At 36.8% G+C, this 15,458-nt stretch overlaps 2 protein-coding genes across 5 annotated transcripts in view; one reads left to right on the forward strand and one right to left on the reverse strand.

The window, feature by feature from the left end:
• Nucleotides 1-352: 352 nt before the first annotated feature.
• On the forward strand, nt 353-4,362 carry nkiras2 (NFKB inhibitor interacting Ras-like 2). The gene is made up of 4 exons (XM_058403802.1): nt 353-482; nt 2,055-2,181; nt 2,265-2,506; nt 2,975-4,362. The coding sequence occupies exons 2-4, from the start codon at nt 2,088-2,090 to the stop codon at nt 3,215-3,217; spliced, it is 579 nt and encodes a 192-aa protein (XP_058259785.1). The 5' UTR covers nt 353-482; nt 2,055-2,087; the 3' UTR covers nt 3,218-4,362.
• A 5,746-nt stretch (nt 4,363-10,108) lies between these two features.
• znf385c (zinc finger protein 385C) overlaps nt 10,109-15,458 on the reverse strand; it is a 107,190-nt gene continuing 101,840 nt past the window's right edge. For all 4 annotated transcript variants that reach the window (XM_058404618.1, XM_058404609.1, XM_058404628.1 and 1 more), the window contains one exon: nt 10,109-14,901. In XM_058404618.1, coding sequence (XP_058260601.1) covers nt 14,674-14,901 — 228 coding nt within the window. In that variant the 3' untranslated portion in view covers nt 10,109-14,673. The remainder of the gene's footprint in view (nt 14,902-15,458) is intronic.

The following is a 15,458-nucleotide window of genomic DNA, read 5'->3' on the forward strand; positions in this document are numbered from 1 at the left end:
GAAAATAAATTAACTTACTAACATTTTTTCATATATTACTTTGAGTGTGTTTACTAATACTAGGTCTATTTAATATATTTTTATACAACTTAATGATACGAAAACATATTAGGAAATAATTCAAAGCTATTTAGGAAAATTGCATGCTATGTCTTTTAATATTGTGTTATTACATGCGTATTGCATGTACAATACAGTGTTACTACTATAATGATCCCCCTATAATTTCTCTATGCACTTGCTGAAATAGCCTTACCTATCTATCTATCTATCTATCTATCTATCTATCTATCTATCTATCTATCTATCTATCTATCTATCTATCTATCTATCTATCTAGAGCAGTGTATAAAGTTTGTATGAAAGAAAATGTTGACCAAATGAGCAGGATTTCAGCGCAGACCTGGCAACCCTGATGTGCTGGTGTAAACAGGAAGTGCTGCTGCTGAGTCCAGCACGGAAGCTTCATCACCTTTTCTCCTGTATGTATCTTCTGTTATCTTGTCTGGTATTTTTATTGTAACACGCTCAGTAATGATTGGTTGAGACACGAGTCCTGATGTTTTATTAATTTTATTGCATGCCGACAGCTATTCATGTCACATCTGCATACAGATGTGAGAGAGCTAACAGTTAGCTTAGCGAAAATGCCAGCAGTGTAATTTAACTTGGACAGAAAGCTTTGCTGAAACTTATAACTAACATGAAATGAGAATAAAGACCTCAGCGCTCCATACATACATCAAGTTCAGCCTCACAACTTTATTAAAACCGTAATACGACTTGTGCGTTAATGATCATGAAAATAAATTTGATTGGATGAAGCTTTCTATCTTCACCTCTTAAAGTCGGCATTTGTATTATTTAAACGTCTTCATAGACTTATAATAGTCATAACACTGCAAAGATACCTGTGATTGTCTGATTTTTAAAGAGTCGTTCAAGTCTGCATCAAATCCCTAAAAGCAACACGGGGCGAGAGAATATATATATATATATATATATATATATATATATATATATATATATATATATATATATATATATTTTAAGCGATTGTAATTTATCTCACAGGCAATGGGTTTTGAATGTTATAATCTGCCAATATATAATAATAATAATAATAATAATAATAATAATAATAATACTAACAATACTACTACTACTAATTATAACAATAATATAATACTACTAATAATTCTAATAATACTACTACTAATAATAATAACAATAATATAATACTTCTAATAATGCTAACAATACTACTACTACTACCACTACTACTACTACTACTACTAATAATAATAATAGTACAAGTAGTAGTAGTAGTAACAACAACAACAACAATAATAATTATTATTTTACTAACAATACTACTACGATTACTACCACTACTACTACTAATAATAGCAGTAGTAGTAGTTGGTAGTAACAACAACAACAACAATAACAATAATAATAATAATGATAGCAGTAGTAGTAGTGGTAGTAACAACAACAACAACAACAATAATAATAATAATAATAATAATAATAATAATAATTATTATTATTATTATTATTAATATTATTATTTATAATTAATAATTATAAATAATAATAATAATTATACTAACAATACCACTACTATTACTACCACTACTACTAATAATAATAGCAGTAGTAGTAGTTGGTAGTAACAACAACAACAACAATAACAATAATAATAATAATGATAGCAGTAGTAGTAGTGGTAGTAACAACAACAACAACAACAATAATAATAATAATAATAATAATAATTATTATTATTATTATTATTTATAATTAATAATTATAAATAATAATAATAATTATACTAACAATACCACTACTATTACTACCACTACTACTAATAATAATAGCAGTAGTAGTAGTTGGTAGTAACAACAACAACAATAAGAAGAAGAAGAAGAACAATGATAATAATAATATAATAACATATTTAAAAATGTTGGGCACAATCCAAATCAGCAACTTTCAGACTATTTAAAAAGATTCCTTTCTAATTCATATTTTGTTTCTTTTTATTTTAGTGTCAATGAGGTGAACCTGTGTAGAGAGGGATCATGGGAAAGAGCTGTAAGGTGGTGGTGTGTGGCCAGGCGTCTGTGGGAAAGACGGCCATCCTCGAACAGTTACTGTACGGAAATCATGTTGCTGGTGAGCCAAAGTATTACTTTATAAGTGCTTCTAGAGTTATATGTTGTTATTTTTCTCCCATAAGTGATATGATTGTGCTCTAGGTTCTGAGCCCATGGAGACGCTGGAGGACATCTACATCGGCTCGGTGGAGACGGACCGAGGCACACGGGAGCAGGTGCGTTTCTACGACACACGTGGGTTGCGTGACGGCGTCGAGTTCCCACGCCATTACTTCGGGTTCGCTGACGGCTTTGTGCTGGTCTACAGCATCGACAGTAAAGAGTCCTTCAAGCGCATGGAGGCTCTGAAGAAAGAGATCGACCGCTGCCGTGACAAGAAAGAGGTCAGAGTCTGGAACTATCTCTATTTTTTTTGCTGATCGACGACTGATTTATGATTTATTACACCAAAGTCTCACCTTAGAATGTAGACATGTCCGGTTCCTTACTTACATCAGGTAGTTAGAAAATGAATGGATTAAATTCTATCCTGCTTCCCGAAACTTCATACTGTATCCACCTCCAAGCAGAAAATCAGGATAAAGCAACATTACCATAAACTTTTATCCTAAACTTTTGTTTTTAGTTATTTTATTTAGCCAAAATATATATTTTTTCAGTTATTCATATATGTAAAAATCTAATTATATATTTATTTATAACTATAATGTCTGTAGGCATAATATGACTATAAAATGAATTTTATTTAAAAGTAGCCCATTTAATCAGTTTTAAGATTTATAAAAGTCTTTGTGCTTATCTGTCCTTCCTGTCCGTCCTCATGTCCTGTTGTCTGTCATGTCTCTGTGCAGGTGACGATCGTGGTTTTGGGGAATAAGCTGGACATGGCTGAGCAGAGGAGAGTGGACAGTGATGCAGCTCAGCAGTGGGCTCGTCAGGAGAAAGTCCGACTCTGGGAGGTTTCGGTGACCGACAGGCGCTCCCTCATCGAGCCCTTTGTCCACCTGGCCAGCAAGATGACCCAGCCTCAGAGCAAGTCCACCTTCCCTCTGAGCCGTAACAAGAACAAGAGCAGCGGCTCTCAGGATGGCTAGGCGAGGAGGAAGGGAACGAAGAGGTGCAGAGACGGAGGAGACGATACACTGGACATGAAGAAGTGACTGAAGTTTTCACAAATACCTTTCACATGAAAGACTGAATGCTAGCTTGATTAATATGGGTTTATTTTATGCATATTATTGTTTTTATTTTCCGTAGAAATAGTGAAGGACAGGAATGTTTAGGGCTTCGTTTATCATGCTGCAAAAAAGACACACATTTGAACCAAATCAGAGATTCTCGTTTGAAGTTACTGATTTCACAATCATGCTACTGCTCGCTCTGAGGTTTATGTGTGCCTCTTCCTGACATTCCTTTATCTTAAAAATATACATACTGTATATATTTCCTCTGCCTGTGTCCTTATACATGGTATTAAATGTTTTATGAAGGCATGTCATTATTTTTGTTCAGCTAATCTGACTTGAAGGCTTGTTACTGTAGAAAATAGTGACGTTTCTCTCTCAGTGCTGTATTTCTGTGTGTGTGTGTGTGAGAGAGAGGAGTTCAGAGCACATACTTTGGCTAACAAATTAAAACTCTGCAGTGCTGTAGCCCTTCAGGATATACGCAGTGCCTCTGTATAGTGTCATTTCCTGTCCAGAGACTACTTCAGAGAATAAAGCACACACATCAGCATTCTTCCTGCAACACAACCTCAGTCCTTTTAAAGACTTAGAAAAGGATATGGATAAAATATCTATCTATCTATCTATCTATCTATCTATCTATCTATCTATCTATCTATCTATCTATCTATCTATCTATCTATCTATCTATCTATCTATCTATCTATCTATCTATCTATCTATCTATCTATCTATCTATCTATCTATCTATCTATCTATCTATCTATCTTTAAAAGGAAAAGACAGGAAAAGTAACTACAGAATTAAAAACATATATACAGGGTGCCTGAAAGGCCAGAGACCACTGAGACACAAACTACATGCTGTATATTTCATGTTATTGCTATTTATTGTTTAAAGCCTATGCTCTGCTTGTTCATCCATTTTCTCAGGCGTTGTGTCATGTCTTTTTGTCCACATTTTGCTCAAAATGTTTCCCTGACTTTTCAGACCCTCTGTATTTTATTGTCCAATCAGCTACTTGTTGCTGTAATAAAGGAGCTATAACTGTACTGATGATTCCTGTCACAATTCTCCTAATTATGTCCTCAAATATGACATCATCATATCCTCTCAATCTCTTCTTTAAATGTAGGTAATTTGTGATTATATAGACGATACAGACAAAGGCCGAAGTCAGCTGACCCGGTTTACCCCAGCAGCCAGCAGGAAAGTGAACAGATCTTAGCGAAGGTCACGTCTCCTGTATTCCAGTCGTTTACTGCTTTAACTGAGTCTATTTGGCTCTGAACCCTGTCGTGAGCATGTCAGCGTTATTTCGTGAGGAGAAGGCAGCAGAATTGCTTTGTTTGCCCTTTATCTCGTTTTTTATGGGGTGGGTATTTCATTTCATTCTTGGCTAAGCCTGCGGTGACCTTAAAATGGGGGCTGCTCACACCTGGCAGTATATCTCTGATAAAAATGTCTGTGTGTGTGTGTGTGTGTGTGTGTGTGTGAGAGAGAGAAATACAGAAAGAAATAGAGTGTGTGTGTGTGTGTGTGTGTGTGTGTGTGTGAGAGAGAGAGAAATACAGAAAGAAATAGAATGTGTGTGTGTGTGTGTGTGAGAGAGAGATAGAGAGAAATACAGAAAGAAATAGAATGTGTGTGCGTGTGTGTGTGAGAGAGAGAGAGAGAGAGAGAGAGAGAGAGAAATACAGAAAGAAATAGAATGTGTGTGTGTGTGTGAGAGAGAGAGAAATACAGAAAGAAATAGAATGTGTGTGTGTGTGTGTGAGAGAGAGAGAGTGAGAGAGAGAGAGGGAGTGAAAGATCTATCTATCTATCTATCTATCTATCTATCTATCTATCTATCTATCTATCTATCTATCTATCTATCTATCTATCTATCTATATATCTATCTATCTATCTATCTATCTATCTATCTATCTGTAGCTCTTTACCCATTCGTTTCTAACTATAAGAGCTATAAAGAGGCATTTTGGGCTCAGAGCCTGGATGTACAATATTTCTATTAATAATTAAGCAAAGTAAATAAAGAAATTATTAAAAGTCAGTAATTAAATAAATTAAAAAGCTATGTTAGTCAAAACGGATAAGCCTAATTACCTACACTGAAAAAAAAATACAATTATAGCAAATAGAGATGCCACGGATTTATCAAAAACCACCTGATAACTTCTTCTTTTTATATATATATATAAAAAAAAGTATAAATATAAAAATATTTACATATAAAAATACATTTTTGTATTTGTTTGGTAAGATAAATGATTACATGTTAATATATATTTTTTATATTTGCTATGCAAGCTTAATAGTTTACTGAATTAAAAAACTGTTTCAGTCATGTGACCTTGCTATGACTCTGACCAATCCTGGTTCTTAATACACACGGATCAGCCATAACATTATGACCACTGACAGGTGCCGTGAATAAGAGTGATAATCTCCTCATCATGGCACCTGTTAGTGGGTGGGATATATTAGGCAGCAAGTGAACATTTTATCCTCAAAGTTTATGTGTTAGAAACAAGAAAAATGGGCAAGTGTAAGGATTTGAGCGAGGGCCAAATTGTGCACGTGTGGAGTGAAGGCTGGCCCGTGTGATCCGATCCAACAGACGATCTACTGTTGCTCAAATTGCTGAAGACGTTAATGCTGGTTCTGATAGAAAGGTGTCAGAATACACAGTGCATGACGGGTCAGGATTATGTCTGATCAGTGTATCTAGTACTATTGATATATGGGGATTGATTTTGGTTGATGCTCACTGTGTCAGTATTGGTTTTGTTATCAGAAAACAAAAGGTTATATCCTGCTTTCTCTATTATCATGAAAATAATCAAATTAATCTTATATTTCATAGATTGTGATAAATTATTATTATAAAGCTTAAAGCTTGAATTAGTCTTGTTACCCTGGCAGATAATTTGTGTAAAATATTTGAATATTTGTAGAATGAAATCTTCCTATATCTGATTTATAATCCTAATCCTAATAAGAAATATTAGATACATTTCTCCATATTGAAGTAATGTCCACTGGTGTAATCCCCCCAGAGGCCAGAAAATGTTATTTCCTAGATAAAGTGGCCGGTTGGTAAACTGGTTTAATGTGAGAAAAGGGGATAGGGTGGTTTTAGACACTGGATGTAGTCCAGGTCTGACAGAGGAGAAGGGTTTAAACAGGACCTTCAGATGTTTTGACACTTGTCACTTTGATGCAAGGCAAAAAACCCACAAATCCACCGATAACCAACATTCCCGCGAGCCCCAGAAACAACAGGCACATCGCTGTAAGGAAGATCCAATTGATTTATTTTCTCTCTCTCTCTCTCTCTCTCTCTCTCTCACTCGCTCATTTTCACACTCACTCTCACTCATGCTCTGTACAGAAAAAAAAAACAGCAAAACAAATAAAAGGACAAGAATCTCAACCTGTTCAAAATGTTCAGCTTTTTTTTGTGTGTGTGTTACAGGGTCAATAACACAATGAACAACTGTATTTCCATCCACAGATACTGGCCATGTCCCTTTAAAGAAGATAAACAGTTCATCTTCTGATGTTTTTTATTTATTTATTTATTTATTTTTTAGAAAAATCCGATATGATCTGATTTATGGACAGCACTGATGGCAGACAGACAGACAGACAGAGACAGACAGACAGACAGCGCTCGGTCCTGATGAAATACTTCTCCAGAGGAATATGCATGGGACACGATGTGTTAGTTTGTGCTTTTGGACCATGTGCTCGTGATTTGTGGTTTGTGAATGTAGCTGCACACTTGAATGTTTGAACAGTTTATAAACTCATCTGTACAGGAGCTTATTGATGGATATGTATCATTATGGCATGAGAGAGGTGTGTGTGTGTGTGTGAAATCGCTCAGCATCATAGAAGCTGCCTAAAGGAATACTCTAGTGTTTTTTCAGCTTGTGTACCATAGGCTACATGCGACATGATGACAAAAATACTCAGAGAAAAGAGCAGAAACCTGTTCAGTCTAATGGAAGTGTAATGGTCATGATTGTAAATTATTTACATTTGATTATAAATTAAGCAATAGATTAACTAACTATAAATAACTATAATTTCAGAGATTTTTTTTTGCGAGAGAATATCTTTCTAGATGAACTAGAGCTGAGCTATTTTTTTTTAAAAAAAGATTGTCAGAATTGTTTACTGGGTATTTGCTCATGCATGTCATGGAACTCGACAAGAGAGTCACGCAAAAATGAGGGATTGTGATTTTTTTTTACCCTTTTATTTAGATTTATTATTTTTAAATGTATTTTAAATTGATTTTTTATTTTTATTTATTTATTTATTTAACAAGCAATCAAATATGAAGCTTGAAGGACAAAAAAAAAAACACACACACCATGTTCTTTAAAATAAACTGCTTCCTTCATCCTTAGGAACTGCCTGGTCTGGGTCACAGTGGCTTAAACTAGGCTACTAATTAGTTTAATATTCAGGGAACAGACTTTATTTGTTGGAAAGTAGCAGGAGTGTAAATGAAAATAAGCAGGCTTCAAAAACACTATATTTAAGACCAGTTATGAACTTGAGTGATGAAGATGAACCGGCAGAATTGAAGCTTCTACCATCTCTACCTCTGTTTTTTTAGTGTTTCTGGAGGAATAGTGCTCAGGTTCATAATTCAATAATTATTTCAGGTAGAAATCTGAATACAGATACAATACAGAGACAGATATATACACCGATCAGGCATAACATTATGAGCAGTGCCAGGTGAAGTGAATAACACTGATTATCTCCTCATCATGGCACCTGTTAGTGGGTGGGATATATTAGGCAGCAAGTGAACATTTGTTGATGTGTTAGAAGCAGGAAAAATGGACAAGTGTAAGGATCTGAGCAAGTTTGATGAAGGGCCAAATTGTGATGGCTAGACAACTCGATCAGAGCATCTCCAAAACTGCAGCTCTTGTGGGGTGGTCCCGGTCTGCAGTGGTCAGAATCTATTAAAAGTGGTCCAAGGAAGGAACAGTGGTGAACCGGTGACAGGGTCATGGGCAGTCAAGGCTCATTGATGCATGTGGGGAGCGAAGGCTGGCCCGTGTGATCCGATCCAACAGACGAGCTACTGTTGCTCAAACTGCTGAAGAAGTTAATGCTGGTTCTGATAGAAAGGAGTCAGAATACACAGTGCATGACGGGTCAGGGCAGCAAAAGGGGGACCGACACAATATTAAGCAGGTGGTCATAATATTATGCCTGGTTGGTGTATAATGATGTTGTGTCACACCAATAATAGACCCCACTGTATAACTATATTGCTTAAAAACTACACAAGTACCAGCTTTGGTAAGATTTTTTCTTTCATGTCCTGTCTTATCCTAAGACCTTTATTGCCATTTTAATAGTAATATTTTAAACATTCATCGCTAAACAGGTCGGGTAATATCGAATGTCTTGTCTGTGGTAATCACATCTACACTACAGACAGAGTAGAGAGCTAGAGATTCTCCTGAAAAACACTAGAGTATTCCTTTACCGTATGAGAACGTATGCAACCGGAATTAGACCTTCCCGTCTTATTGTGCTTCCTCCAACTCACTTTTAAAAAGCATTGCACCAAAATGCTTTCGCCTGTCTTGTCACCGCTGGCAACTGATGTTTCCATGGCTGCCTTCTGTCCTACAAGACGTACCATTACACAGATTCAATCTCGTCCGGATTGCAAGGATGGGAAAAAACAGCGACAAAATGTCACAGACCTTATCACTGGCATTAAGTCAACACTAACCAAGAGCAAGGAGGACGCACTGAGACAGACAGCAAGATGGCCAGTGTCACAGAGAAAGGTAAAAAATCATGGCTAAATTTCCATTTGATATAAAAGGAAATGTGTATCATACTCTGATTATGGCTATTGCAGCTCCAAACAGTGTTATTGCTCGACTTATTTCACATACTGAAGGAGAGAACAAGCAGAACAAATATCCAGGGCCCTCCATGTGTGTGTGTGTGTGTGTGTGTGTGTGATGATAACCGATATCATCCACATAGCGGCACACACACGTACGCATGTGCAGAGAGAGAGAGAGAGAGAGAGAGAGAGAGAGATATTGATTTCTGAAATTTCAGGAAAAGTCGTAGGTTGTGCATGGATCAAAGACGGAATGGGTTTTTAACACACAAACATTTGCATTTCTATGTTTTACACACCGGGATGCTGCCTGTGTGAGTGGATTACTTCATTTTGGAAAAAAATAAATAAATAAATAAATAAATTTAAAAAAAAAATATTTAGCAGAAAATCATCACATTGGAATACTGTTAATTAAAACTGAATTTTTTTTAAAATAATCATAAAAATAATAAAAACAATAATAATAATAATAATAATAATAATAATAATAATAATAATAATAAAGCAATAGCGATACTTCTCATGTAATGTACAAATAACAGACTGTACAATTTATATATTTTAATAAAAAAATTTAACTCAATATTTGGCTGTTATACTGTAGCTATAACAATAATAATAATAATAACAATAATAATAATAATTTGTATTATTATTATCATTATTATTATTAATAATAATAATAACAATAATTTGTATTATTATTATTATCATTAATAATAATAATAATAATAATAGAAACAGAATGTTAAAATTTTATTTATCCAGAGCGGGAGATAGATTTTAATCTCCAGCTGTTAAACTGTATGATTTAGTAAACCCTTTTTCGTCTTTGACCCACATCCTGACCCCTACGCTTGCTCTGCTCCAGGTTGGATTACAGTATGGCTGATGTTTTACTCTGTTTAACTTCTCCTCTGATGGAGCTGAAACAGGAGCCCTGAGACTCGCCCGTCACCGTAGGCTTTGAAGCTGAAATGTCCCGAATGCAATAAGACATATCGTTTAATCATGCTCTTTTTTTTTTGTTTTCCTCTTTGCATAATCTCTCTCACACTCAAACACTCACACAAACACACCCTCACACCTCCACTTTCCTTCCACGCCGATAATATATATATTTTTTTCCTGCAATATATTAAATCATAAAAAGTAGGTAAATATACTAACTCATTCTTGGCATATGTTCTTATTTCATAATCTTTGTAATCTCTGTTATGACTTGGCAAACAATAGAAGACCCCTTCAGATAGAAATTGTTCTTATCATAGCAATAATGACGATAATGACTCTGATAAATTTTCTACGTACTCTCTACATATTTATAAATCTACATACAACCTAATATAGACAACTTTTTTCTTCTTTTTTTTTTAAAGTAATCTTCTTAAAGACTTTGTAAAATAGCTTAATAGTTCAGAACAGGGGGGAAAAACAAATCAACATGAACAGGTAAATGAATGTACTGGTGTGTAACAGACTGAGCAGCAACACATCAGCGCAGGTTCAGGAAATAAACTCCAGCATTTTTTAACTTCGGTCTTAATCTAGGTGTATGTGTGATGACCACAGATATGAATTTCAACATGATTTCATGTACTGAGAAAAGACAGAATACCTGTTTACTCCCAACTCACTTATAATGTCAGTCTAAATGCATTGCTTTAAATTTATTTTGTTCCCTTTATGATATTGTCTTTTTCTGCAGGGATTTCATTCTGTTATAAGACTTCATATTTATGGATTGTCACACAAGCTTTGGGAAAGCATAAGTCCATCTCTTTCCGCTGTATCGCTTCAACGTTAAAAGATAAATAAAAATAAATAATTTTTTCCCTTTGAATCAGTTTTATATATAAGTATTGGAAATACACTATATTGCCAAAAGTATACGCTCACCTGCCTTGACTCGCATATGAACTTAAGTGACATCCCATTCCTAATCCATAGGGTTCAATATGACGTCGGTCCACCCTTTGCAGCTATAACAGCTTCAACTCTTCTGGGAAGGCTGTCCACAAGGTTTAGGAGTGTGTTTATGGGAATTTTTGACCATTCTTCCAGAAGCGCATTTGTGAGGTCACACACTGATGTTGGACGAGAAGGCCTGGCTCTCAGTCTCCACTCTAATTCATCCCAAAGGTGTTCTATCGGGTTGAGGTCAGGACTCTGTGCAGGCCAGTCAAGTTCATCCACACCAGACTCTGTCATCCATGTCTTTATGGACCTTGCTTTGTGCACTGGTGCACAGTCATGTTGGAAGAGGAAGGGGCCAGCTCCAAACTGTTCCCACAAAGTTGGGAGCATGGAATTGTCCAAAATGTCTTGGTATGCTGAAGCATTCAGAGTTCCTTTCACTGGAACTAAGGGGCCAAGCCCAGCTCCTGAAAAACAACCCCACACCATAATCCCCCCTCCACCAAACTTTACACTTGGCACAATGCAGTCAGACAAGTACCGTTCTCCTGGCAACCGCCAAACCCAGACTCGTCCATCAGATTGCCAGATGGAGAAGCGCGATTCGTCACTCCAGAGAACGCGTCTCCACTGCTCTAGAGTCCAGTGGCGGCGTGCTTTACACCACTGCATCCGATGCTTTGCATTGCACTTGGTGATGCATGGCTTGGATGCAGCTGCTCGGCCATGGAAACCCATTCCATGAAGCTCTCTGCGCACTGTTCTTGAGCTAATCTGAAGGCCACATGAAGTTTGGAGGTCTGTAGCGATTGACTCTGCAGAAAGTTGGCGACCTCTTCGCACTATGCGCCTCAGCATCCGCTGACCCCGCTCCGTCAGTTTACGTGGCCTACCACTTCGTGGCTGAGTCGCTGTCGTTCCCAAACACTTCCACGTTCTTATAATACAGCTGACAGTTGACTGTGGAATATTTAGGAGCGAGGAAATTTCACGACTGGATTTGTTGCACAGGTGGCATCCTATCACAGTTCCACGCTGGAATTCACTGAGCTCCTGAGAGCGACCCATTCTTTCACAAATGTTTGTAAAAACAGTCTGCATGCCTAGGTGCTTGATTTTATACACCTGTGGCCATGGAAGTGATTGGAACACCTGATTCTGATTATTTGGATGGGTGAGCGAATACTTTTGGCAATATAGTGTATTTCAAGATGCACTAAGATTTTCAAAGTCAGCTATAGAGTGACCTATAATTAACAAATAGCTTATTAAATTCATAAAATATCACGTGGTAAGTCATATCCAGCACTGCACAAAGGTATTAGACACTTCTACACACATCATGTGAGGCGAAAAATGTCTTCAAAAATAAAAGAAATAGTTACCATGATAAGCACCAAACAATAAAAGTAAGCACAATAGAAATCACATAGATTTATGACTTCAAAATGTGTAACGTTATAACAAAAGAAAATGTTAATAAAAAAAAGTAAATGATTTTTCCCCCATTTTTTTTGGATAAAGGAAACACTCAGTAGGCATAAAAATCTACTTTTAAAAAAAATTAGGTGTGAAATGAATAAAAAAACAGGGGGTGGCTGAAATGTGTGCACAGTACTGCATTTTAGAAATCTTACAGAGCTGATGAGAGATTTTTGTCTTAAAAATTCTATTTTACTTCATTTTGGGGAAAGAGAGAAGGTTATAAATTTATTTTGCAGAAATTCATCACATTTACTGAACTGAATACTGTTCAGTAAAACTGAGAATTAATTTAAAAAAAATAATAATAATAACAATAATAATAATAATAATTGCATTAGTGATTCTTGTCTTGTAATGGAGACTGTACAATTTTGCATTTTAATGAAAAAAAAGAATAACAATATTTAGATGTTATAGCTGTAATGTTTTATTATTATTATTATTATTATATTTATTTGTTTATTTATTTTTTTAAAACACAATGTTAAAATTTTATTATTAATAAAAATAAACGCCATTGCTCTGAAAGATATTCTCTCGATTGTTGTTTTAATAATTATAGGAAAAACACTGTCACATATTTCTGTCTAAAATCTCCTAAAAATCTTCCTCAATCCTTGTTCGGGCTTTGGAGGCCTCTGTGGATGTGGGCGGAGCCATCCTGATGGAGACCACGCCCATCAGTGTTTCATTATAGGATGATATAAAGATGATTAGAGAGAAGAACTTCGCATATCTACAATGAGATACATCTGCTCTTAGACTTCCATTATAAATAAAATGTGTGTAAACAGGCATTCTGTATTTTTTTCTAATTCTTGTCTGTGATATACACATATAAGTTCTGGATGTGGTAAAGATTAAAAGAAGTTAAAAATGCTGGAGTGCTCATTTAGATATACCCCAAGTGGGCAGGAAAAACATACAGTGCCCCTCCTTGTACAGCAGAGAGCGCTGCTGGATGACAGAGATGTGCCGCAGTGTCGATGAGAGAACGAGGCTCATGTGTGTCACACATACTCATACACACACACTCGTACACACTCACACGCTCCGGTAACATGGCGAGAATTGAAACTGTAATCAGGTGATGTGAGATGGATTTGAACTGGCAGGTTGACCTTTGTTTGGTCTTAATGAGATAACACTGAGAGCAAAATATACCAACATGCAGGGCCGACTGTTATAATCATCCACGCGTGTGTGTGTGCATGTGTGTATGCGCATGTGTATCCTTCTGACTAAAAATCATCTAATCTATGCGGAAAAAATTGGAACACTGATTGTATGCGAGTGTGTGTGCGTCAGTGTGTGTTAGCAATGGAGTGCTGATTTGCCTGCAAATTGTCATCTCAATGCACTGCACTCGTATTCACTGATGATCCCACGATGATTACCCATGATGCAAAGCGACAGCTCTTATGATTTCCAGGGGAGCAATAACATGTTTGTTCGAGTGGGGGGGGGGACTTCAAATTAAAAGGAATAAACACAGATTAAAAAAAGAAAAAGCCTTAAGTAAAGGGATGTTTGCATTTGTCTCACTAAGAAATGTGCTCTATTTCTCTAATGCTGCTGTACTTCTAATAAATTACACAGTAAAATCCTATGGTTAATGTCTTATAAAACTATACGAGGTCCCAGCCAACTATACGAGGCTCCACGCTTTTCCCTGGAGGCGTGACCTATCAGTCAACCTCTATTTGAAGGAATAGAGAGAGGTGGGCGGGTCAATGAGGTCTCTAGGGCCCTCCCCCAGCCTGGGGGCGTGTGCGCGTACGTCTCCTCTTGCTTCCATGTTTCCTTTCGAATCATCTATCACTGTCTTTGCTTTCTATCTTTCTGTGCTGCATAGTTCAAAAGTGATCCTCGTGTGAGGGCCACAGTCCTAGAGGAGAGTGCAGAAAAACTGGAGAGTGTGTGTGAGTGTTGAGATTTTTTTTAAGACCGTACTGCGTGTTGACGTGTTCTGTGTGTGAAAGTCAACTGTTACTCTAAATCATACCTGTACCATAAGCGTGTGTGCATGTGTATGTGTGTATGTTTATGCATACTTTAATAAGGGGAGAATAGTATAGGTGTGTGTGTGGCCCGCAGTGGTCCCGGCGCAGGCCGAAATAGGGTGGGGCCTAAGATTGGAGCAGGAATGAAGGCGGCACCGGCAGGGTGTCGGAGAGTGAGCGGATTGGTCGCCACTGTGCAAAGCGTGGGCGGAGTTATAGGAGCAGGCAGGAAACTGGTGGTCAGATTTTTAGTCAGCTGCTTCTGGAGAGCCAGTTTGGTCTGAAAAAGAGAAAGACAGTGATGTAAGCGTAACGGATATCAGCCCAAAAATAGTGACGTTAAAACAGTACATATGTGAATACTGCAAAGCTTTTGCAGCAGAAAACTGTAATGAGCAAACACATATTAACATGGACATGGACAGTAAGCAGGCTTGCTGTCCGAACCATTCAAAAAGGTCCCTCAAGTTCCCACTAAAAAAAAAAGGGCTTCATCATGCAATCAAGCTAAATCTCAGTCTAATGCAATATTCAGCTTTGCTTTAAGAAGTCTGCTGTACACTCCGCTGAGTTAAGAAGTGCTTTAGTGATTTATGGGATATCTTATCACACTTGCATGAACGAAAGTAACTAATAGCCAGAGACTCTCTAATCATCCGAGGAAGTTTTAGTGGGGTGTAGGACCGCGTGCTGTTAAAAATGCAGCAAACCAAAAAAAAAAAAGTAGGAAATATGAATTATCTGATAAGTTGCAAATGATATCTCAGTCCCTCCAGGGTCTCTCACACAGTCTGGGCCTGGGACAACTTCCCTGGTTGTTGCTATGACAACTAACAG

Source organism: Hemibagrus wyckioides, linkage group LG02, assembly GCF_019097595.1.
Source record: "Hemibagrus wyckioides isolate EC202008001 linkage group LG02, SWU_Hwy_1.0, whole genome shotgun sequence".
Taxonomy (NCBI): domain Eukaryota; kingdom Metazoa; phylum Chordata; class Actinopteri; order Siluriformes; family Bagridae; genus Hemibagrus; species Hemibagrus wyckioides.